We start from the raw sequence: 25,732 nt of genomic DNA, 5'->3' as shown, positions 1-25,732 counted from the left end.
AAATTGTACAGCTTAATGTATTACATGCAGTAATTTCCTTTGCAAATACTGTTTAACTGTTTATTAAATTTATAGGCCGCCCAATCCCGGAGGACTCTGGACGGTTTACAGAAACAGAGATTAAAAGAAATTAAAAACAGATAAAAACACGACAAATTTAAAAAACACAACATACACCCAATCTAAGCGGGGCTGGACCTCAGTCCAGAGGTCAACAGCCCCAGGCCTGCCGGAATAGCCAGGTCTTAATAGCTTTTTGGAAGGCCATGAGAGTGGGTAGGGTCCGGATCTCTGGGGGTAGCTCGTTCCATAGGGCTGGAGCGGCAACAGAGAAGGCCCTACTCCGAGGCGTCGCCAGCCGGCATTGTCCAGCTGATGGCACCCGGAGAAGGCCCATCCTGTGCGATCTTATCGGCCGTTGGGAGGTATGCGGCAGAAGACGGTCTCGTAGATATCCGGGTCCTAGGCCATGTAGGGCTTTAAAGGTGATAACCAGCACATTGAATCGTGCTCGGAGACCAATAGGAAGCCAGTGCAGCTCGCGGAGGATAGGTGTAATATGGGTGTACCTAGGTACACCCAGTATCGCTCGCGCAGCTGCATTCTGGACTAATTGTATAGGTGATTCATTTTTTCACTTTTTCACAGTACCATCTCAGAAGTGTGTGTTTCTCATAAATTGCTATTTCTCTATTCACTTGTATTGCTCAGTCACAACATCATTCCAGGAAGTGCTGTAAAAGTAAACCAGTTTCTGGGGCAGGCCCTGAGCTTTGTCAGCAAACAAGGCATTTTTACCATAAAAATGTAGAAACACTTGCACACTTTATAAAATTACTCAGCTTTGGGGAAGAACGTTTCAATTCTAGCCAGATTTCATTTTATGTTATCATCATACTATGATGACATTAAGATCAGCTCCTGCCAACTCAATTTCTTCCACGAACATTAAGGGCAAAATTATTTTATATTCCTAGTCTAGACTTATTGCAATTTCCTCTTGGCCAAAAGTATATAGTGATGAATCAAAGCATTGGTTCAAGAGCTGTTCTGTGTCAGCCTACAGTGGTTAAACATGTCAGAAAGCTTTTAACTCACTCCTAATGCATATGATTAAGGGTCAGATAATTATAAATAGGAAAGAATCCCAGAGAACTACCTCTGATTAAACAATAATCTGTTTGGAACTGATCAAGAAGAGAAGCAATTTAGAACTAAGAAGAAATTTCCTGACTGTAAGAACAATTAATCAGTGGAACAACTTGCCTCCAGGAGTTGTAAATGCTCCACCATTGGACGTTTTTAAGAAGATGTTGGATAACCATTTGTCTGAAATGGTAGGGGGTTGGACTAGAAGACCTCCATGGTTCTCCCAGCTCTGCTATTCTATTCTATTTCTATTCTCCTGAAAGCAGAGTAGGTTGAACAGAAACAAGGTAACAGTGGTTCCTCTGTTGTGGTTCCCCTTTTGTGAAATTGGTTCAGTCTCGCAAATTTCAGAGAGCGTGACCCGACAAATGCGCGCACGACAAAAACGCGCCGACGATACCGCGGCGATAAAACCGCGATTTAAGTTAAGGTAAGGGAAGTGCGATTTAAGTTAAGGTAAAGGTTAGGGTTAGGTTCAGGGTTAGGTTCAGGGTTAGGTTTAGGATTAGGTTTAGGGTTAGGTTTAGGGTTAGGTTTAGGGTTAGGTTACTTATTACTTGTTCGTTGAAGGCGTGCTTTTGCTGGCGCGCTTCTGTGCTCATTCGTCAGTGCAATTTCAAACTCACGGTGTTCTCACCGCGGTTTCGTCAGTCGCGTTTTTGTCGAGCGCGCATTTGACGGTGAATCTTCAGAGAGATCCACAGTATGCAATGCATCTGAGAGCCCCCCCACCCATTAAGCCAGAATATTTTCCATTCAGCTTTCTGTCTCTCTGATGTGTTAGAGCAATTACTGCGAAATTAGTCACTCTGTGTGAAGCTTTATTTAATTCATATACATTGCGCAACTCTTCCTGTTTACTTCATTTTTTTGTAAATGAAAGCTTTTGGGAATCACGCTAGAATCTAGATGGGAGAGTGTATTCTAACGGTGCTGAAGACAAAACCAGAAGAAGTCATTAGTCCTTCCTTTCTCCCTTCCTGTTTAGAACAGTTGTCTAGCAATAGCTCTTCTTCCCCCAAAAAACCATAAATCAAGATACTTTCTGAGTCTTTCTTACACAACTATATACTGATTGTGCCCAGGGAAGAAGTATTACTCCAGTCCAATTATCTCATCTCCCTCTGTCTGAACACTGAGGAGGCTGCAGTGATGGTTTGTCCCATTACAGCTGCTTAAATACATGGAAAAATCAGTGTTCACTTGTTCTTAATTGTTTTTTTATATTGTCTGAGTGCAGATATTAAAAAAAAAACAGAATAGACCCATTTAAAAGCTATGTTTTAACTAGCCTTTAATTACATCAGCACAGAATAGAAAGGTTTAGTCATTGATATTGTTTCATGAACACATTGTTTTAATTTACCACGTGACATCATGCAGTATTTAATAATGTTTTGATGCATGTATACATTTTCTTTATACATTTTCCAACACTAACCTAAGTGCTAATTGCACACAATTGAAAGTAAGTTAACAAATACGCTCTTTAATTTCTCTACAGATTTGGAGAAATAATGTACTTGATTGGCAGCTAATGATATGATGTTTTCCAAACAGCACATACTAAATATAATGTTCTTCAAGTCTCTTTTTTTTGGGCTAGTAATTTCAAATCAAATTATGATAACTAATTGCAAATCAGAGAATTTTATTTAGTTGCTTATTTCTTGTTAGATTAAATTTTTAAAACCGTCCAATAGCATAACAACTCCAAGTAATTAAATTAAAGTATTAAAAAGAATAGGAGAAAAGCATCATAATAAACCCAGATGGTAGTTTTATATTTTAAAAAAATGTTCTTCAATCTCCTGTAATTTCCGAAGGGGCTTGTCACACTCTCTAACTAGGGCCAGGGGAAGAGTCAGATCTTCAAGGTTTATTTGAACAAAGTCAGGATAGAAGCAGTTCAAATCTCTGGGAGGATGTTGTATCAAAGGGGAGTTACCAAACAGAGAAGGCCTGCTTCCTGGGTCTTATCAGGTGACATTGTTATACCAATGTCAAACCATGTTGACTCTGTCTGATCATAATAGAACACAGAACATAGAATACTAGGATTGTCTTTGAGTCCAAACCCTTGTCAAACAGACAATTCCAGACAAACATCTGTCCAGTCTCTTCTTGAAAACCTCCAAGGATGGGAGCGCCTACAACTTCATTTCACTGATTAATTGTTCCGACTATTAGGAAATTTCAGTCAGTTCTCTCTTTAACTATCTTTCACCTGATACTTCTTGTTCTGCCCTCAGGTGGAGAACAGGTCAACCTTTACTCTGTGACATCCCCTCAAATCCTGGATGACTGATATCGTATCAAATCTTATCCTTCTCTTCGTTAAACTACACTCCCTCAACATGGTTCAGGGTCCTTATCATTTTCGTTGTTCTTTCTAGAGCCTCAGAATCTTTTTTGTATCATGGTGACCAGAACTGGATGCAGTATTCCAAGTGTGGTTTCACTAGTGCGATATTAACAAGTGCTATCACTAGCAATAGCAATAGCAGTTAGACATATATCATTTCATAGGGCTTTCAGCTCTCTCTAAGCGGTTTACAGAGTCAGCATATCACCCCCACAGTCTGGGTCCTCATTTCACCCACCTCGGAAGGATGGAAGGCTGAGTCAACCTTGAGCCGGTGAGATTAGAACCGCTGAACTGCAGATAACAGTCAGCTAAAGTGGCCTGCAGTACTGCACCCTAACCACTGCGCTACCTCGGCTCTTCACATGAAGATCACTTCATGGCATCTTGTTCTGTTCTGCAACCTAGGATTACATTGTCTATTTTAGCAGCTACAGCATACTGCTGGCCCATACTTAAGTGCTGGTAATAGCCATTTTAGTCATTCAAGAAAAAAGGAATTTCTAGGATATCTCGCTAAAGTGAAATTCTCACTCCCCCTGCCCCTTGTTTTTAGTTAATTTCTGAAATTAAATATTGGAAAATCACATTTCCAATTATGCTTGTTTTTTGGACAAGCATCAGGTGTTGCTATTAAAGTGGCTTTCTTAACTGCCCTTAATGAATGGGTAGACATCACAGGAAATAGACTGTCCTTCAAATAACCTATGCTGTAAAGCAGTGGTCTCCAACCTTGGCAACTTTAAGACCTGTGGACTTCAACTCAGCCAGCAAAGCTTAGGTTTAGGGTTAGGTTTAGGATTAGGTTTAGGGGGATTAGGTTTAGGTTTAGGGGTTAATTTTAGGTTTAGGGTTTACAGCGTGCTTCTGTCTCCGCGCTGTTGTCGCCCTGTTGATGACGTCAGCGACGCGGTTTAGTCGGGCGCGGTTCAGTCGAGCGCGGTTTTGTGGTGGAACCGTATTTTAGGGGTCTGTCAACTTCTATATGTGTTTTCCTTAGCTAAATTCCTTCTGAATGAGAAAACAATCTCACTCCCTACTCCTATCCTTGCAAAAAAAAGCTAATGTTGTAAGTATTAGTCCATCTGCAGTGGTCTCTGAAAATTGTCCATACTGCCCAGGCTATAGTTACAATTGGGTGATTTACATCTGCTAACCTTGTATCCCTTTGGTAAGAAGAGTTCGCCAATCCTAATTTTTTAGTTCTCTTATTTCCTGTAAAAGTGAAAAGAAGAGGAAAAAAACAAAAAATGGACCATCAGCCTAGGTCCTGGGCATCCATATTTCTTTTATGCCTTTCTATACTTTCTTAACAAGTCTTTTCTATTGCATCTATACACAGCGTTTCCTAGGTAAATTTGGCCCCCAAATGGGATCCAAATTAAAAATTCACTGAGCATAGATAATGAAATACTAGATAACTTATCTACTGTTCAACCTCTTGTTCCTCCACATCATCACTGTCAAGTTCTGGAATTCCTTTCTGAGGGAGTAGCCCATACTCATTCAAGAAAGTCTCCACATCTGTAGCAGAAAATTCGCCATTCAACTGGTCAGTTACACTAATGAAATTGCTTACAAGCTGCCCACCTTTGTAGACAAGAAGGGTTGGGAGAACATCGCTGGAGAAACGGTCTCCTGCCCCTGTGTTAGCAGCCTTGATTTTGCAGAATTTCACAATGGAGTACTCAGCAGCGAGACTAGTGAGGCTGCTGTTGAGTGCCTCACACTCCTTGATGCCATCTTCGTAGATGTGGACAATTACAGTGGTGGCTTTGTGTTCTTTCTCCACAGCTTCCAAGAATTCCTTCCCATCCTGCAGCTCGGAAACGCAGCCGTGCCTTGGCGCAAAGCTCAGTCTCTCGTGCATATTCTTCATGCAACGTTTCCGGTATTGCTTCAAACAGCTCTCATCTTCTTTGACATTCAGCAACTCATACTCCTGCATACTCATCTGCAAGTAATTGTAAGAATACATTAAACTACAAGGGCCGATTTAATTGCCAAGCATAAAAGGAGAGATTTTATCCAGTCTCGTGGAATATAAATAGAATATTTTATAGTCAAAGACCAGCACTGAAAGTTCAAAAGCTTCCATGTAAATATATTTATTCCAATTAGCGTTGATCCTGATGCAGACTTTCCATCCAATGTTGACAGTACCATCAGGAGGATTATTTCTACTATATATGAAAGTGAGTTAACTACAAAATAGGCATTTCAACGATGAAACTGGACCAGTCAAACAAATATGCCACTGTTTGGTACAGGATGTTATAATAAGATATATCTAGTTGTTCTGACCCCGCTCGTCCCACACCAACACACTACGAGCCAAAGATAAGTTACGGCATTTAATTAACAGACAGACAGGTCCTTGGGAGCAAACTGGCACAGACAAGCTTGGGCAGCAATCCAGCACAGATAAGCCGTGGCAGCAATCCAGCCTGCCAATCTCACAATAATGTTCTCCAACATTAGTTCCTGCGTTGACTTCTGCAAAAGGGGCGTGTGCACAAGCAGTCCTTTTATAGTCTGGAGAGGAGCCTAATGACCACCAGCTGAGTGCAATTACCTCCTGTAATTGCATAATTGTTCCTTATGCCTATTAGCTCTCTGGTGCTGGGCATCTAGGAACAATTCCCTTGTCTCCTCCCCACTGCTGATGTCCAGATCACACCCCCTTGTCTCCTCCCCACTGGTCCAAGGCCCAGGCACCTCCTCGTGGCCAACCAGCCTCTCTGCACCCTACTCGGAGTCGGAACCCTGTCCAGGGTCCTCCACATCCTCCAAAGCCGACTTATAGGGCCCCTCGCTGTCAGAATCTGGTGGCAGCTCCAACGGCTCCTGCTGGGCCACAACATCTAGTTATATATCTATATAAGATATATCTAGTTCCAGAACAATGAGGATTCTATTCTAGTTGTGCACTGTCAGGAACATCAGCCAACTTTTTACCAATGACTTGGAGCCATTAAACTTTTCCACAAGTTGGCCAATGGTAAAATTATAAAATGGTCATATCTCAATACTCAGTCTGATCTTTGGGAATACAACTTGTTCTTTGTGTCTTTAACACTGCAAACATAGTAAAATATTGGTAAAATATAAAAGTAGGGAAAACTACTTTTGATAGGAATCCTACTTATTTGGTTCTATGACAGGTAAAAAAACCTTTTGTCTCCCAGATTTTGCTGTGCTCCCAACATCCCTCTTCTTCTAGGCTACACCAAGGAGTTGTTGGCAACATTTTGAGTGCTAAAAGATCCCCAAAACTATTCCAGGCGTTCAAATGATCTCCCATATTCCAGGAATATGTGAAAGAGGGAGACTGTGACACAGGCTTCCCCCACCCCCTGTACTTTCTACGAATGTGGATTGTGTGACATGGCTTTTATACTCACACCAATTTATTAAATGGGATCTATCTTCTCTTGCCTGGAGCAGTTCTGATTTTCAAACATGAATGATGCCATATTCAGTCTCATGCATGTTAACTGTTGTGACTCAGCAGAAGTTTGCTGTGAGTTGAGTTGGGATGCAGGATTAACAATGCAGCTGGGGCTCGTTAGTGTGGTCTTCTGGAGATAAAAGGACTGATGGTGCCACGCCCTGGTTGCAGAAGTCAACGTTCATTGATCATCGGTCGTGGTTTGTTTGTGAGAGACACTTGGATAAGTGCTTTGCTTTCTGTACCCCTGATTTGAAGAGACACTTGGAGAAATGCTTTGCTTTCTTTCTGTACACCTGGTTTTGCCGTAAGAGAGATTTGTTTTGCATTCTGCTATCTTCTTGCCAGAGACTTTATTTATGTTTATGTTGGGCTCGCAGCCAGTTTGAGCCGAGGACTGATAAAGTTATTTCCTTTTAAGTCTGTCTGCCTGTCATCTGCTAACGAGCAAAGAAGGGGGGACAGAACAGTTAACTATGCATCTGACATACATGGTGAAAATGACAATTGTTATCTGCATCAGCATAACGAGCCTACACTATATTCCTTGACTATATGGAAATACTATCTGAAACCTTCTCCCCCGTTCATCTTTCAATCTTCCTTCCTTCATTTACCTTACGACTGACACGTTCTCTGATGTCTTTGTGATCTCTGCTTTGACAGTTGTAGGGCGAAGAGATTTGTCTGATGAGGAGCTCTCTCTTGCTTGGAGGAAGACGTTCTTGGTCTTGACTCTCCAATTTAAATTTCCTCCAATCGTTGATCACCCCTTTAGGTCCTAGAAGAAGAAAATGCTTTCATTTCGTGTTCTTTGGGTTCACTTTCCTTTTTTCTTTTCTTTTTAAATTATCAATTCTTTCGATGTTTCAACAAAGAAGCTTAGTGAGGAAAATAGAAAAGCAGATGCCCCAATGGAGGCTGAAAAGTATTGCCTTATTATTGAAAAGAAATATTTGCAAAAGCTTTTCCAATTAAATTCACTCCAAAATTACTGTATTTTAAACTGCTCAGAGTCACTTTGAATAGTGAGATGGGTGGCATATAAATTAGATAGACAGGTGATAGATAGATAGATAGATAGATAGATAGATAGATAGATAGATAGATAGATAGATGATAAATAGATAGATAGATAGATGATAGATGATAGATGATAGATGATAGATGATAGATGATAGATGATAGATGATAGATGATAGATGATAGATGATAGATGATAGATGATAGATGATAGATGATAGATGATAGATGATAGATGATAGATGATAGATGATAGATGATAGATGATAGATCATGAAAGATGATAGATAGATGATAGGTAGGCAGGCAGGCAGGCAGGCAGGCAGACAGACAGACAGATAGATAGATCTGTATCAGGAGGCATTTGGGTGCAATGTGTTATGGCTCTATTAGAAGGCATTTGGGTGCAAAAATTCATAATTATGGACCTTATACAAACTAGGGTTCTCTCCATCTACTGGTGGAGAGTTAGTTACATGAGGTGATTGTAAAAAATCAGGCTTGGACTAATTATTTATTTTATGACAGAATATGGGGAGAAGAAATGTTGTAGAAAGCTTTCCAAATCCTATAAATTTCTCTTACAAATTGTGGGTCAACCATTAGTGGACTTCTTTCCAGGTTATTATATATCCTATGTCATATATATATATATATATATATATATATATATATGTGTGTGTGTGTGTGTGTGTGTGTGTGTGTGTGTGTGTGTGTGTGTGTGTGTGTTTTATTTGTGCTGATAAATAAATAAAGGTAGACTAGTATAGATCTATTTCAAGCTATTTAGCTCTCATCAGCTAGCCATACCCTTACTGGGATTCGAACCTGGGCTGTATTACATATTAGGCAGTTGTATTAGCCACTAAGCTACAGGTTCTCCTCCTTTATCAGCTGAGCCAGGGAAATAGGTATGTGTTTTGTGTCACAACCCTGGTATGCCCAAATATGGGAGGAGGCCTACTGCTTCCTTTCTCTGTCTATCGGCTCATCACAAGATACCATCCAGACAGAAAGCCATTATTTTTACTGTTGCCTTTGTTACATTTGTGATGATTTTATTATTATTTTATATACATATACATACCCACCGACACACATACACAATTTTGAATTTATGTATATATTGAATTAACTCTACATTGCCTTCTCTATTCTATAACATGTTCTTGCTGCTGCGTTAAGCAAAGTGTCCAGAAATCAGTTATTTGTCATTTGTACCAGGGATATTTTGACTTTATTACCTGTATGTACAGCTTCTGGGGCTTCCAATTCTTCTTCCAAATTAATACTTTGTTGGTTTTCCATGACTGTAACAGGCGGAGAGGGACTAGAAATCAAACAGACAAATTAAAAAAAACACATTTACATATAGAATTTATGGGCAAAGACTATAGACATTTAAAGCATGCTACCACATAATTAACAAGCAATAGCTGGAGGTAGTTCGTTTTAAGAAATCCTTATAATTCTCTTCTGAATATCTGAAGGATTAAGGAAAAATTTGTCTAGCTCCTAAAAGGGATTATAAAAATTAGTCTAGACTGACATGTAGGCTCAAATGGTTATAGAGTGATTAAATATATATTCTTTTATCAGATATTCCATTAAAAAACTTATATTATCTTTGCATCCTCTCCAATACACAATGTACAGTCATTATCAAGCAAAATTTAGACAGCAATATTATTTCCCTGTAATGTACGTTCATAAGAAACATAAAAGTGGAGGTATTCGAACAGAAAATGCATCTCCAGAAAACTTAAAAGAACAGCATACTTTATTGGCAAATATGTTACTTTGATTGGATCCATCCATCCGTTGCATCACTTCATCCAACTCCCTTGTCTCCTCCCCACTGCTCCAATGCATGACGTCAGGATCACACTCCCCTTGTCTCCTCCCCACTGCTCCAATGCATGACGTCAGGATCACACTCCCTTGTCTCCTCCCCACTGCTCCAATGCATGACGTCAGGATCACACTCCCTTGTCTCCTCCCCACTGCTCCAATGCGTGACGTCAGGATCACACTCCCTTGTCTCCTCCCACTGGTCCAAGGCTCAGGCACCTCTCAGGCACCAGCCTCTCTCCGCCCTGCTCGGAGTCGGAACCCTGTCCAGGGTCCTCCACATCCTCCAGAGCCGACTCATAGGGCCCCTCGCTGTTGGAGTCTGGTGGCAGTTCCAACGGCTCCTGCTGGGCCACAACATCATCCATTCATTTATTGGGTTTGTATGCCGCCCACTCTCAAGAGACTCAGGGTGACTATATTTGCATATAGTCTGAAATAGTTCTACTATTGGTGTGGCATGCTTTTGGCTATAATTCTAAAGCAGGGGTGTCAAACTTGATGACATTGAAGGCCACATCAGGTTTGTGTTTGACTTTGGTGGGTTGGGGTGGGTATGGCTAGGGTGGGCATGGCCAGTTTGAGGTCACTTGTGTTGGGGGCGTCTGTGGTTGCCCAAATGCTCTGCCAGTGAAAACAGCTCCTCAGCTCTGTTTTCAGCTGCCATGGCTTCCTGCAACCCTCAGCCTCCTGAGCTCCGTTTTCACTGGCGGAACCACTGCAGGCCAGTCCTTTGCTGTTTCCAGGGTGGCCCGGTAGGCCAGGTTTAAGTACTCCGCAGGTCAAATCTGGCCCTCAGGCCTTGAGTTTGACACCTATGTTCAGTGGTGGGATTCAGCCGGTTCGCACCTATTTGGGAGAACCGGTTGGTAACGTTCCAGGCAGTTCAGAGAACCGGTTGTTGGAAGAAATCTCCTTTTGTTTTTCCCCACTTTACAGAGCTAATCCTGTAAGGAAGGCAGGAAGGAAACATTCTGGTGTTGTTTCTAGCCTCATCTTTGTTGACCTGCTTACAGAAACTGCCTCTCCGGTTAACCCTGATTACATTGTAAGAGCTAAGGCGAAGCCCCCATCGATGGGAGTGATGTTGAGTTGACCACACCCACCCAGTCACATGACCACTGAGCCCCGCCTACCCAGCTGGCCATTAGGGCAGAGAACCGGTTGTTAAATTATTTGAATCCCACCACTGCCGATGTTCTAAAGATACACTAGTTGGAATTGTAGATGTCACTTAAAAAGAGAAGTGATTGGTAAGTAAATACTTGTCATGGTAAAATGAAAAGTAAATATGCACCGGGAAGTCCTTGTGCATTTATTTCTGGTGGAGAAATATGGATAATATTTTTGTACAAAGGGCAAATTTTTTGATCTTGTTCTTATTCGATTTGATGTTTGCTTGACACACCCATGTAGGTAAAAATATCTTAAGGATGCATTACCTGAGTGATAATTTTAGCAGCTGCAAGTATGAACAAGGGGAATTTGGGTATTTCCCAATGAAAGCATTTCTTTCGTGTCACGTAAGTACAAATGTTTGTACTTCACCTGGTTAAATGCCTTTACTATTTCCCTATGAAATTTCAAAACCCAGGAGAGTACAGAATTACTGTATTCTGAATATTCCGAATATTCTGTATTAAAGTACAGAAATAATCTCCAAAGGTCTCAGTGGTAGGAGAGATTACGTGAAGGACCATTTTGCCCCAATGAGATTGATCTTCTCCACTAGCCCCACCAGAAGGGTCATACTACGGACCCCATTGGTCAAGGAATTCTGGCTGGCAGGGTCTAGGAGAAGAGCCTTTTCTGGCCCTGGCCTCTGGAACATCTGGAGGTGAGATTGGTTCCCACTTTTTTGGCCTTCCTTAAGGATCTCAGTACCTGTCACTATTGATTGACATGTCAGTAGTCCATATTGATTGACATGGAGTCCCTATGAAGATGCTTTAAGTTGGAGGTGGCTGGTGGAGTACGAAGAACCCACTTCCGTACTGCTCGTGAACTTAGTTAATAGTTTTTTCTTAATTACTGTTAATTTTAATATTTTTAAATGCATTTACATCTGTGTTTTCACTATATTGCAAGCTGCTCAGATTCACTTAGTGAGATGGGTGGAATATATAATTAATGTCATTAAATAAATAAATAAATGAATGAATGCAGATTTAAAAAGTTCCAGCCTAAATCCCCCAGCTTAACTAGTTAGCTGCGAAAGGTCTCTGAGGATAATGCCAATCCGTAAGGACATGCTCTGATACACTTTTCTTTTTATATCAGAGATGGGCAGAATGTCAGGCCTGCTTCCTATAAAACTTCCTGCAGATTTAACTAACTTCCATCTACACTGAACATTACTTTCTATTCTGCTGACAATGTCCATGTCAGGCCTGCAATGGTTCCTTTAAGAATCTTTGGCCTGCCACACTCTCATTAAAGGGGGGGTGGGAATAAGCAAGGGGTAGAATGTGTTGTTTTCAAAATAAAAAATTCCTTTCTAGAATAGCATTAGCAATAGCAATAGCAGTTAGACTTATATACCGCTTCATAGGGCTTTCAGCCCTCTCTAAGCAGTTTACAGAGTCAGCATATCGCCCCCACAGTCTGGGTCCTCATTTTACCCACCTCGGAAGGATGGAAGGCTGAGTCAACCTTGAGCTGGTGAGATTTGAACAGCCGAACTGCAGAACTGCAGTCAGCTGAAGTAGCCTGCAGTGCTGCATTTAACCCCTGCGCCACCTTGGCTCAAGGTCATCTTTTGTCTCCCAAACCTTTGCACCTGATCGGAAGCCGTTGGGAGTAGGTGCTAGCGTGGAAGAAGAAGATTGGACCATGTGATGGATTGTGGGTGTGGGGGACAAGATCACGAACTTTTAACTGGGTGGGATTCTGATGTCATTTCCAGAATTGGGGATTCCATAGGACGATGCCAACATGCCTGCCTTATTAAATTGGAACTTTAAGGATCATTTTGCCTTTGACTCTAACTTAATTCGGCATGATATTTGGAACGCTGACACAGAATTCAGGCTTGCAGGATGTAATTGGAGTTTTAGCAGGCTTCTGAGTTCTGCCACCAATTTCAGACAAATTTGATGGCTAAGAGAATAGCTACAGCTTTCGAATTGCACTCGATCACCAAGCAAAATCCTGTTAATTTTTGTACACATGCATCACATTAAGATCAATATATCCTGCTGGAATGAACTGGCAATATATAGAAATCTTCTAGTTAATAAGACATACTAGCAGTTAGACTTATATACCGCTTCATAGGGCTTTCAGCCCTCTCTAAGCGGTTTACAGAGTCAGCATATCGCCCCCACAGTCTGGGTCCTCATTTCACCCACCTCGGAAGGATGGAAGGCTGAGTCAACCTTGAGCCGGTGAGATTTGAACCGCTGAACTGCAGATAGCAGTCAGCTGAAGTGGCCTGCAGTGCTGCACTCTAACCACTGCGCCACCTCGGCTCTTAGGGGTACTGATGATATTGCACTCTGTTATCTCTGCCACCAACTTGAATGCCTTTACTTTAATTTTTCCACGTTTAATTTTTGACATCTCCTTTTGGTGTCCCAATAAGACTCTTTTGGTAAGAAAAACAGCTGGAATTATTAAACATTCCTATATTCGGTCATGTCACTACTTTCTAAATATACACTACATTTATGTGAGTGAAAACTAGCATATACTTGCACTAGTTGCTAGTTACTTTCCAGGAATAGGGTCACACATTCCCCTCCATTAAGTAATGTGTAAAACAAACAAATAAGAAACCACCCAATTATTTTATATAAATAGGTAACTTTCCCTACTTACAGGTTATGGGGTTTGTTTGTTTTTTGATGAATCTGTATCTGCCACAAATCAAAATGCCTTTTTGGAGTTTACAATGAAATCATAAAAAAAGGATAATACTATAAAATAACCTTGGTATAATTAAATAAGCAGCTAAAAATAAAACAACTCCTACCACAAACAGAAGCCAGCCATGATAGCATCACTTCAATCTCCCAAGGCTCTCTGGAATAATTCTGTTTTCAGTACCTTATGGAAAACCAGCAATGTGGGGGCTGATCGATTCACCTAGGAGAGACTCTTTGCAATGCAGGTGGCTCCAGTTGACAGAAAAACAACAACAACACAACACCTACAAGATCATTGACGTCACCTCATAAAAATGGGGATTCACTAGCAATTTTTCCCATGATATATGAATCAGGAGGCCAAAACCTGTTGGAGAAGACAATTCTGCAGGGATTTTGGTGCCGCTCCATCAGTGGTGGGTTTCAAAAATTGTTCGAACCTACTCTGTGGGTGTGGCCTCCTTTGTGGGAGTGGCTTGCAGCCCATGTGACCGGATATGAAGACGCCGACGACACTTGTCAGAACCACCTTAAATTACCTCACACACAGCACTGGCATGCATAAGAATAGGATGTAAACTTGTTTTTTAAAAGGCATCTTTGGTTTGCGTTAAAACAACCTCAACACACGCAATGTTCTGATTGCACCACAAACGCAGTAGTCATCCTTACCTTTCACAGAGGCACTGAGTTTTATAAATAGGAGCATGATATGGTAGAATAATCATATCCAAGGACCAGTGGAGGGTTTCACAAACTTTTGGAACCTCTTCTGCAGGTGTGGCCTGCTTTCCGGGTCCACTGGTGGAACCTCTTCTAACCGGTTCGGTAGATTTGACGAACCGGTTCTACCGATTAGGTGCGAACTGGTAGGAACCCACCTCTGCGCTCCATATATTACACATATTTTGCACATTTTTCTCCTACTGAATGCAATTTTCTCTGACATGCACATTTTGAGTAGAGAATTGTTGCGTAAGGTCCAGAAAAAGTATGAGCAAGTCCAGAATCCAAAGAAAAATAGAACAGAATTATGATTTGGGAAACCCATAGTGGATCAATTAATTTTAGAAGATTTAGTGCAATTCTCCCATATCACAAAGGCAGAGCACCACTGCTGCACCCCAAAATATTTAGAGAAAGATCTATTAAACGTCTGTTTATGCTTTGAGTAGCTTAGCTATCATATCTCAATCATGTCTTAAAATACTCAGTGGGTAGAATGTCCACCATAATAGCTGCCACTGCCAGAACTAAATAGGAAAACCCAGAAAAAAATCATTTTTCATTTTTTTTTACTTCTACATTGCAAAGTTGTAACCAAAGTTGTAAGCATAGCTTATTTAAAACACTTGCAATCTAGCCTGGCACTCCGTTTCTACCGTAAGTCAAACACAAGTTTCTGGAATCTTATAAGCTAAGCAGAGATACAGAAGGTTGTGTTCAATCTTTTGCCTTCAAACTTTGAATGCGTATACCTAAACTTGGAGAATTCATTGTTTTACTTCCAAAATATCTTGATCAATTTCTCTATCGGAATTAAAATAGGTTTCTTTCTTATGGGATATATAGGTGTGTGTGTGTGTGTGTGTGTGTGTGTGTGTGTGTGTATTACCTTTTGCGACACCTTTGACAAGCAAAGGCAATGGGGAAGCCAGATTCACTTAATAATTGTGTTACTAACTTAACTTAACAGCTGTGATGATTCATTTTTTAACAACTGCAGCAAGAAAAGTCATCTCAGCACTAAGATTAATCTGATGATTGATTATTGTCTGATACTATTATTTCCTCATTCTGAAGTATCTGTATCTATGCCTAGCCAAGCTAGTCTTTTTGTAGCTTATCCCAAATTTTTCTATTAAACCATTAAGGCATTTCAGTAGCAGTGTAAACCCATGAACATCTAAGTCTCATTGGCTAATCTTCTGTTTACCCATTAGCAAAGGATAATATGGCTAAGACAAGCAGTGTGATTATATATATGCAGTTGTTCTACGAAAGCCACTAGAAATGTTTTATTAGGAATAAGCTGTTTTGGTTATTTAAAATACTTGCCAATCTAGCCTGGCATTCTGTTTCTATTGTAAGTCAAGCATAGTTTCTGGAATTTTACAAGCTAGGCACAGATATAGATGGCTTCAATCTTTTGCCTCTGGGTCTACATCATCATGATAACTTGGAATTCATATACCTAAAGTTAGGAATTCATTGACTGATATCTTATTATTGGTTTGCAATGCACACTTTTCTTTAGTTCTTTTAGAGCATCTCGCAAATGTTTTTTATCATCAGAAGAACTCTGGCTGGACTGCATTTGTATTGTTGCAGCAGATTGAGGTTTGTAATCTACTTACGAAAGACCAGGACTCGATACCACGAAGGTGAGAGAAACAGGTTTATTTGATGCATCGAGTTCAGCGTGTTCACACACCAAAATCTGAACTGCCTGGGCTCTGCCCAGGATGCTACTTTTATGCCGTGTTCCACACGGTACATTCTCAAGGCGTTTCCATACACGAGACAAGCATGACATTTCGAAAAAGAGAAGTTCATTTGGAATGTTACAGCGAAGTACATAGGAGAAATACAAAAAAGAGAAGTTCCTATAATGTCTTAAGCTGTCAGCAGTTTTTACCTCTGTTTTATCTCTCACCCATGCCTGGCTTCCTGTGCCCCTCCTTTACAGGGTCTTGCCACACTGTTCAGCCCTATTTTTAATACTTATGAGGAAGTTGGAGAGAAAGTTCACTCCAGCTAAAAGTCAACTTTGGAACTCCAGGGCACTAGAATGAAAAGCCAAGCTTATATGAATTTATAAGGTCCATTCTATTAAGACCACCTAACCTGGCCAGCCACTAGTGGGTTTACCTGTGCACCCCCTCCTGCATCAGTATGTCCATAGCAATCCACAAGGATGACAGAATGTTAACTTCCCACCTGATTTAGGTCACATTCCCTGCATGGGTGCTCCAGACAGTCAGATTTGGTTGACGCTTGGAGTTTCGCTCCCAACCCCCGAATTCTGGGTCTTTTCCTCCTCCAAGAACCCGGCCAACCGTCCTCTCATGTGCAAGGCCATTCAACATCTACTGGAAACCAGAGCAGTGGAGCTGGTTCCAGAAGAAGGGGAAGAAGGAATCAGGATTTTATTCAAATCTCTTCATGGTTCCCAAGAATTCAGGAGGGTGGAGGGCCATCCTGGACCTTAAGCTATTAAATTCCAGGCTTATCAACCGCAAGTTCAAGATGACCTCTCTCAGGTCTATCCTGGAAGGGATTAGGCAGGGGGATTTCCTAGCCTCCATTGACCTCACCGAGGCTTACTTACACATTATGATTGCACCGGGCCACCGTAGGTTCCTTAGGGGCACTAATTACCAATACAGGGCTCTTCCCTTTTGGTTGGCCTCCGCTCCCAGGACCTTCACCAAGGTTCTATTCATGGTGGCAGGCCATCTCCATTCCACCCCGGTCCAGTTGCTTTGTTGCATTGTTATCTAGATGACATCCTCGTGTTAGCCACCTCGGCGGCCCAGGCCAAAGGGGACCTAGGTCTCACAATCTCCACCTTAAGATCCCTGGGATTCTCGGCCAACCTTGAGAAAAGCCATCTGATTCCTACCACCAGGCTCCAACATCTGGGAACCATCATTGATTCAGTGGAGTGTGAGGTTTTCCTCTCGGAGGAGTGTAGGACAGTATTGTGCAATTGATTCTAGAGATTTGCGGGAACCGATCTGTTCCCATAGCTCTTCTTTCCAGGCTTCTCGGCAAGTTCATCTCCTGCATTGGGATAGTGCCTTGGGCTCGTCTCCATGCCAGAGAGCTGCAGTGGTTCCTCCTTCCACACCAGAGAAATGGGATGAACGACACAGAATTCAAGGTCCTTGTGACGCCCCAGGTACTCCTGTCCCTCCGCTGGTGGATGTACCCGGTTCTGGCTAAGGGCTCCCTGTTCAGGGAGCCAGACAGGTTGGTCCTGATGACAGGTGCAAGCCTGTTTGGTTGGGGGGCACACCTGGACATCCAGCTAGCCCAGGGACAATGGACACTGACGGACCTTCAGAAGAACATAAACTGGCTGGAGCTCAGAGCGATCGACCTAGCTCTCCGGCGCTTCAAGGTGACGGTATCTGGGAAGCACATCCTGGTGCTGATGGACAACGTGGAGACCAAGGCACACGTGAACAAGCAAGGGGGCACCCACTCCATGGCACTTCGTGACGAGGCAGTGAGATTGGGGAACTGGGCGGAATGGAATCTTCTATCAATCCGAGCAGAACACATCTCCGGGGTGGAGAATCATCAGGCGGACTGGCTCAGCAGAGAGACAGTAGACCATGGAGAGTGGCAACTTCATCTCAGCATCTTTGACCGGATCTGCCAGATATTCGGCCAGCCAACAAAGGGGGGGGGGGTGTTGCCCTGTTCTCTTCCTTGCAGGTTCGACTTGACTGGATCATCTGTTAATCTGGAGAGTCAGAGGAGGAGAAGAGGGAGTGGCCTCAAGATTTACCTCAGTCTCCAGGCAGATGGGCCATGACAATACCCAGATGTGACTGTTCCCACGCCATCCTTCGAGACATGCAGTTCCCGTAAGACCAACTGACATTCCGTATCTTCCTTGCAAACAGTGCAACTTCTGTTGTTACATGTCTGTCTTCATCAGATAACAGACATTATTTGCATTTTGCTAACAACCAGGGTGTTAAATAAATGTTTTAAATACATCCCCCCACCAAACTCATTTTTTCTTTAAAACAAAACCAACTGCCACATTTAAAATACACATCACACTGACAATTCTCATCACACAATCACACAAGTCTCTCCCAATTCTGGTTGCAAGCATTGAATGCAACTGATACTGAACACAGGATGCAAACTGGACATATTGCAAGATATGCAGAAGGAGTCCTATTAGATTAGAGAAAGAATCATATTCTAGGAGAAGGAGCCTGGATCAGCTGATACCACCAGCTGGTTCATTTCAATTCACCAGGCTGACAGGAGGGTTAGTGGATTTGTTCAATCAATCCTCTTTAGTAGCGTTAATGCAATTCCTTATTTGGGGCAATGGAAACATTTTAAATAGGCACAGGTGAAAGTTTAATTGATTGTTTTGGATATGCCAGATTGGTGAACATAACTGAAATTCACTGCTTTGGTGTTTGTTTAAAGTTACTTTTACTGGTCTTCATAGCTGCAGTTCGGTGGTTCTAATCTCACCGGCTCAGGGTTGACTCAGCCTTCCATCCTTCCGAGGTGGGTAAAATGAGGACCCGGATTGTTGGGGGCGATATGCTGACTCTGTAAACCGCTTAGAGAGGGCTGAAAGCCTTATGAAGCGGTATATAAGTCTAACGGCTATTGCTATTGCTATTGTTATCTGCAGTTCAGCGGTTCTAATCTCACCGGCTCAAGGTTGACTCAGCCTTCCATCCTTCCGAGGTGGGTGAAACGAGGACTCAGACTGTGGGGGCGATATGCTGACTCTGTAAACCGCTTAGAGAGGGCTGAAAGCCCTATGAAGCGGTATATAAGTCTAACTGCTATTGCTATTGCTATAGCTGCATCTCCCCTAAATAGTAGGTGGTTTAGTATTAAAATAGAGAACACATTGTATTTTGTTCCTAAGTTCTTAAATATTTAGAAGTGTTATATTTCCAAATTTTGGGATATCAACCATTGTATCATGTGTCATTTCCTGAGGTAAAATTTATTTGAAAAATGATTATCCATCCTAAGCATAGGAAGCTGCATCTGGATAGGTTTTAGTGAAAATCATCTCCCTGTCTCGTATTAGTAAATGCTTTTTATTTTATTTTATTTTATTTTATTTGTCTTGTATGCCGCCCACTCCCGAAGGACTCTGAGCAGCTCACAATAGACAAGGGAAAGGGGGAAAACTAGACAAAGACAACACTTTAAAAACAAAACCGCAACATTCACAATTTCCGTGGGGCTGGATATTTCACAGGCCCCCCGGCCTGCTGGAGCAGCCAGGACTTGGTGGCTTTGCGGAAGGCCGGAAGAGTAGTAAGGGTCCGGATCTCGACAGGGAGATCATTCCAGAGGGCCGGAGCTGCAACAGAGAAGGCTCTCCCCCGGGGGGTCGCCAGCCGACATTGGCTGGCAGATGGAATCCGGAGGAGACCTAACCTGTGAGATCTAATTGGTCTGAGAGAGGTAATCGGCAGGAGGCGGTCTCTCAAGTAGCCAGGTCTGATGCCATGTAGGGCTTTATAGGTGGCGACCAGCACTTTGAAGCGGATTCGGAGACTAATGGGTAGCCATTGCTGGATTTAAAGAGTTCTCATTTTCTTTAAGTATGTCTTCTGCAAATGGAAGGATCCCTTTTGGGCCCGACTCTTTGGCCGATTTGAGTTTTAAATATAAATGTCGTCCCTCATTTTTTTTTTAAATCCCAAACTTTCTCAAACTTTTTGGACTGGCCAGCAGTCACTTATTCTTGCCATCCTGAGAAAACTGGCTCACTACATGACCTGAACACCAGTGCTTCTTCCTGATGACCAAAAGGAGGGCTTGAAAACTGGCATAAAGGCAGCGCTTCGCCCGCTGTTCATTTTGCTTGATTTCATATTTGCAACTGGGTTCTCTGCCAACTGCTATGCCTCTAAGGCACCATTCTGTGGTTGATTTATTAAATGGAAGATAAATTAAAGCATGAAGATTTAATGTCAGAAGGTAGGTGAGGCAAAATTTCCCCCAAAGGGAAAACAGCTCATCCCTAAACTCTGCAAAACTCTAGTGCGTCTCCTGGGAAACTGAATTCACCACTTTTTCTGTTCAATTATAGATGCCTTAATTGCTGAGCAGAGATTGTTTGTTCCCTCAGGGGCGACCTATGGTGTCATCGAGAGTCGTATAAACAGCATTGTGTCAAATAACAGTAATGAGATCAGGATTTATATTATTGAGTGATGATTGGGTGGTGGAAATGCTATGGGATCAGGCATACTCAGAGTCAACCTGGGTATAGCAGAAATCGTGACCCGACAAAAGCGTGCCGCCGAAACCGCAGTGACAAAAACCGTGACGTCATAAACGCGCCCACAACAACGCACCGACAAAACTGCGCCCACAAAAGCGTGATTTCAGTTAAGGTAAGGGTTGCGTTCAGGGTTAGGTTTAGGGATTTCAGTTAAGGTAAGGGTTAGGTTTAGGTTTAGGTTTAGGGTTAGGTTTAGGTTTAGGGTTAGATTTAGGGTTTGGTTTAGGGTTAGGGTTAAGGTTAGGGTTAGGGTTAGGGTTAGGGTTAGGGTTAGGGTTAGGGTTAGGGTTAGGGTTAGGGTTAGGGTTAGGGTTAGGACATTCAAACAGCTCTTAGAAACCCCACTTTGTAAACCATACTACTGATAGCAGATCATGGCCTTATTTAGAAACCGTTGAGTGCTATTAAGTAGCTTTATTGTTCAGGGACTAATGCAACACTGAGCTGGCAATCTGCTAGCATTTAACAAAGGCATAATTTCTTGCTCTTCAAATGCTCATTTCTCAACGCCAACCATTCCTTCATTGCAGTGTTGAGCATTTAAGTGAAAAGATCCTCAAGTTACTCCTATCACATACTCTTTCACAAGTGTCTTTTTTCTGGGGAACATCAATAATATATCCCTTCCCTTTTACCTATAGGTAAAATTAAAGGTTCCCCGCACATGTACGCTATTTGTTCCTGAGTCTAAGAGGTGGTGCTCATCTCTGTTTCAAAGCCAAAGAGACAGCACTGTCCAAAGATGTCTCCATGGTCATGTGGCCGGCATGACTAAATGCTGAAGGCGCACGGAAAGCTGTTACCTTCCCACCAAAGGTGGTTCCTATTTTTCTACTTGCATTTTTACATGCTTTCGAAATGATAGGTTGGCTGGGACAAGTAACAGGAGCTCACTCCATTACACAGCGCTAGGAATTCGAACTGCCAACCTTTCTGATCATCAAGCTCAGTGTCTTAGCCACTGAGCCACCTCATCCTTTCCCCCTCTACCTATACAGAAGCATTAAATCTTGTGGATTAAGATTCAGTTTTATCTCTTAACAATTAAATTGTAACTCTATACAGTAAATCACCACATAGTCCTGACCCATTCAGCTAAAGCAACCTGACATGAAACATTAATTCTTTTCATTGCTGCTAATTCATTTAAGACTGTGGTTTGATAAATCTTCTTTAAAAGGAAAGATACCTACATTTACATGTTGGCAAAATAACGTCTATGGATGTCAGTCTTGGCTTAAACAGGTGTACAGTACATTCAAGATGATATTACACAAATGGAAACGTTTTCTCAGTTACATTATAAGGACTAAGTCAGTGTGATTTCATCAGCAAACTGTAATAACCTTGTCAACATCAGCCTGGCACGCACTTATGTAGGAATAATGGTTACTGAATTTATTTCCGAACAGAATCCCGTAGAATAGTGCTACCACTTTCAAACATTTTGATACATAAAATAAAAATCCTAAATGCATTTATTGTAGCTTTGAATATCTACCTAGAAATGAGTTTCGCTAAACACACAGACCTCTATTTAAACATCTTCAAATGGTATGTAGGAATGACGTTTGGAGACAGGAGAAAGAGTCACAGACTGCCATCAGACAAAAGGTATCTTAGCCCACAGAAGAAAAAGGGATGTGGGAAGCATCTCAGAATAAATCCCTAGTTTTCTGGAAAGCAAAAGAGGGGACAGGTGCTTATAAACTTGCAAAACTGATGCCAGCCTTTGAGGCCATCTAGACAAGAAGCATAACCCTGGAATACTAATGCTACCTTTATTGTAAAGTTACAGTAATAGAATCTTTGAAGTCTTGAAGCCCCTCTACGCTCCTTGGTGATCTAATCTGTAGCTCTTGTCTCCAAAGGTCATTTCTACACACCATTAAAACACACTAACTAATCAGTGAATGTAGTGAAGCTCATTTTTTCATGTCTCTCAAGATCATTCCCATGTGCAGTTACACCTCTGTAGGTTTATTTTCATTGAACGTTTTAATTATGCTTCCATGTTGCGTCAATCATATGAGTCTAAGCTGTTAATAGCTTAATGTGCAATACAGGTAATACATTGCATTAGATTGGAACATATCAAATATACTAGATATATTTATAATAATAATAGTGATGAAGATTCCGTGTAATTATAAATTGTAACATCAAATCGATCTCAAGTACATCACTCTTCTCCACTTCAATCCCCAAGTGTACACTTGAAATACATTTTTAAAAACTTCCTGAATATTAGGAATGAAAGGGGAAGTTGTTATATTTGCTACAGCAACATTCCACAAGGAGCTTCTGCTTACTTCTGAGTCACCTCTATGTGCATCTTAGGATTCAATTCATGGTATTTAAAAAAAATGATTTGGAAGAGGTATTTTACAACAGTGTTTCTCCACTTGGCAGCTTTAAGATATGTGCACTTCAACTCATAAAGTCGAACATCTCTTGGTTCAAATCATCTCCGTAATGGGCCTCCCTTAAAGTAGCTTTTTTTTTAAGGCTCACGTTGAACCACATCAAAACCACAGTTGCTTTAATGAGGCATTATATTGCAAATTCAGAATATTTGCATTCTGAATTTCTGCTTCTGAGTCAATTTTGAAGCATGCACAGCCTTCATATAAAGTCATAAACTTTCTTTGAATGATTGGCGTCTCATATCTTTCAGCCTTCCGAAAACACTACAAAATCAAATCAGAATAACATTCCTCTCAACCTTCAGTAAAAGATACTTTTTTTATATATAACTTTAAGTTTCATATAACTTGCTGGTACCCTGCTAGGAAACAAAAACAACTACCTTATGAACTCAGATAATCAATCCCAGGTTTTCTGATGTATTCCCCAAGAATCTTGATCTGGTGAAGCCGAATGTTTGTGAGTCTTGGATGCCTTAACAATTGAGGCTAGATAGATAGATATGGAGATTAACTCCTTGGGATAAGCATAACCTTTGCAGAAATAGCTCTGGACAGGTAAGAGGATTACTATAAAGGAATTAGCAAACTCCGTTAATTAGTTCAGGCCAATGAAATGTGAGGCTTTCCAAAGATTTAAAGGATTTAATACATAGGTACAGTTGTGGAGAGAAACCAACCAGAATTCCGGATGAACCCTAAATATCGGGGTTAGCAGTAGGCTAAAACCACCTGGAAATACAGGAGATGAATAATTGATCGGACACGTGGCACCACTATTAATATTTTCTAAGAATATGATTGACATCAGAGGTGGGTTCCTACCAGTTCGCACCAGTTCGGTAGAACCGGTTCGTCAAATCTACCGAACCGGTTAGAAGAGGTTCCACCAGTGGATCCGGAATGCAGGCCACACCTACAGAAGAGGTTCCAACAATTTTTTGAAACCCACCACTGACACACACACACTCACACTCACACTCACACAGAGAGAGAAAGAGAAAGAGAAAGAAAAGAAAGGAAGAAAGAAATAAAGAAATAGCTGGAAATAGTATGTGCTTGCATGCAGAGCTATGTTGCCTTCTCTCTCTCTCTCTCTCTCTCTCTCTCTCTCTCACACACACACACACACACACACACTCATATGATTGCAACCCACTGGATGACTAGATGGTAACAGAAAAACATTGTAAAATTTCCAAAATAAACTTTACTCCAAGAGAAGCCTTTCTTGAGGGCCACTCAGCTTTTTGATGCTTTCTGATGCTTCACCTGGTGGAGCTGTTCCTCCCACAGGCTTAAGACTCATCAGCTGAAGGCTACCTTAAGACTGCAGTATTCTGTCTGACTATTAACTGATTGGCATCATCTGTGTTCTAGCTAATCCTTTCTGGAGGACATTGTGTTGTGCAATGGGTAGTGGGCGGGTGGATACACTGACTGCCCATTGGGGTTCAGTACCTCTTTGCTTCTAGGATTTAACTCAATCAATTTAGCTTGGAGTTTTGTTTTTCCTTTTTTTCAGCTTCTCTTACAGATTGATGGTGCCTGTGAGCATTTTTCTGTGTTTGTGTTCGGGGTTCAGAGTTTTTCCAGTTGCTGCTTGAGGTTATTTATGGTGTGTTGATATACCTTTAGATTCAGGTGAACATTCATGATACTTAGCTGTTCTGACCCCCTCCTCCGTCCAGTAACGAAAGCCGAGGCAAGCTTAACTAGAATGTTCTTTTAATAGCAAGAAGCCAAAATCTTGGTGGCTGAAAGCCAAGCAAACAAACAGATAAGGACCTTGGCAGCAATTCACACAAACCTTGGCAACAATCCAGCCTGCCAAGTTAGTTACATTCTCTTTAGTCAATGTGTTGACTTCTGCAAAAGGGGCGTGTCACAAGCAGTCTTTTTTATAGTCTGGAGAGGAGCCTAATGACCACCAGCTGAGTGCAATTACCTCCTGTAATTGCGTAATTGTTCCTGACGCCGAGTAGCTCTTCGACGGCGGGTATCCAGGAACAACTCACTGCTGGTTTCTGGATCACTCTCCTTTGTCTCCTCCCCACTGGTCCAAGGCTCAGATGCCACCTGGTGGCCAACCTGCCTCTCTGCGCCCTGCTCAGAGTCGGAACCCTGTCCAGGGTCCTCCACATCCTCCAGAGCCGATTCATAGGGCCCCTCGCTGTCGGAGTCTGGTGGCAGCTCCAACGGCTCCTGCTGGGCCACAACACTTAGCTATATCCTTTTGTTGTTGTTGTTGAGCTATTTTTTTCATCCAACTGTCCAGTTTATGGTGTTTTGTATCCAATACTGATGGGCAGGGCATGCTGTTGTTAATATTCAAGCAAAAAGAATAGTTGTCCCTTGGTGGAGATTTGCCTACATTCAAATTTTGCCCATTTGGTTTTGCATGTTTCCTGTGGTATTTAATGCTCATATGTCGCTCCAATAGAAGAGAATATGTGTAGCTCATAGTTGGAACCACAAGTGCCCCATTATCAAAGTAGCAACCTAGTTTCCCGCAAGAGGAGCTGTGTAAAAACATTATCTAGATGAGCGCAAACACACCGCAGCAACCCAGAGCATCAAAAA

The 25,732-nt window shown here is 41.8% G+C and overlaps 1 protein-coding gene across 1 annotated transcript; it reads right to left on the bottom strand.

The window, feature by feature from the left end:
- Nucleotides 1–4,940: 4,940 nt before the first annotated feature.
- PDC (phosducin) lies at nt 4,941–9,296 on the bottom strand. Its single transcript, XM_032226789.1, has 3 exons — nt 9,233–9,296; nt 7,583–7,746; nt 4,941–5,468 (listed from the first exon to the last, which is right to left on the bottom strand). Exons 1-3 carry the CDS (start codon nt 9,294–9,296, stop codon nt 4,941–4,943), a joined length of 756 nt encoding a protein of 251 aa, XP_032082680.1.
- Between the last annotated feature and the right edge of the window lie 16,436 nt (nt 9,297–25,732).

Source organism: Thamnophis elegans, chromosome 11 (assembly GCF_009769535.1).
Source record: "Thamnophis elegans isolate rThaEle1 chromosome 11, rThaEle1.pri, whole genome shotgun sequence".
NCBI classification, from domain to species: domain Eukaryota; kingdom Metazoa; phylum Chordata; class Lepidosauria; order Squamata; family Colubridae; genus Thamnophis; species Thamnophis elegans.
The sequence above is the reverse complement of the archived record's forward strand: the minus strand, read 5'-3'. Positions and strand labels throughout refer to the sequence as shown.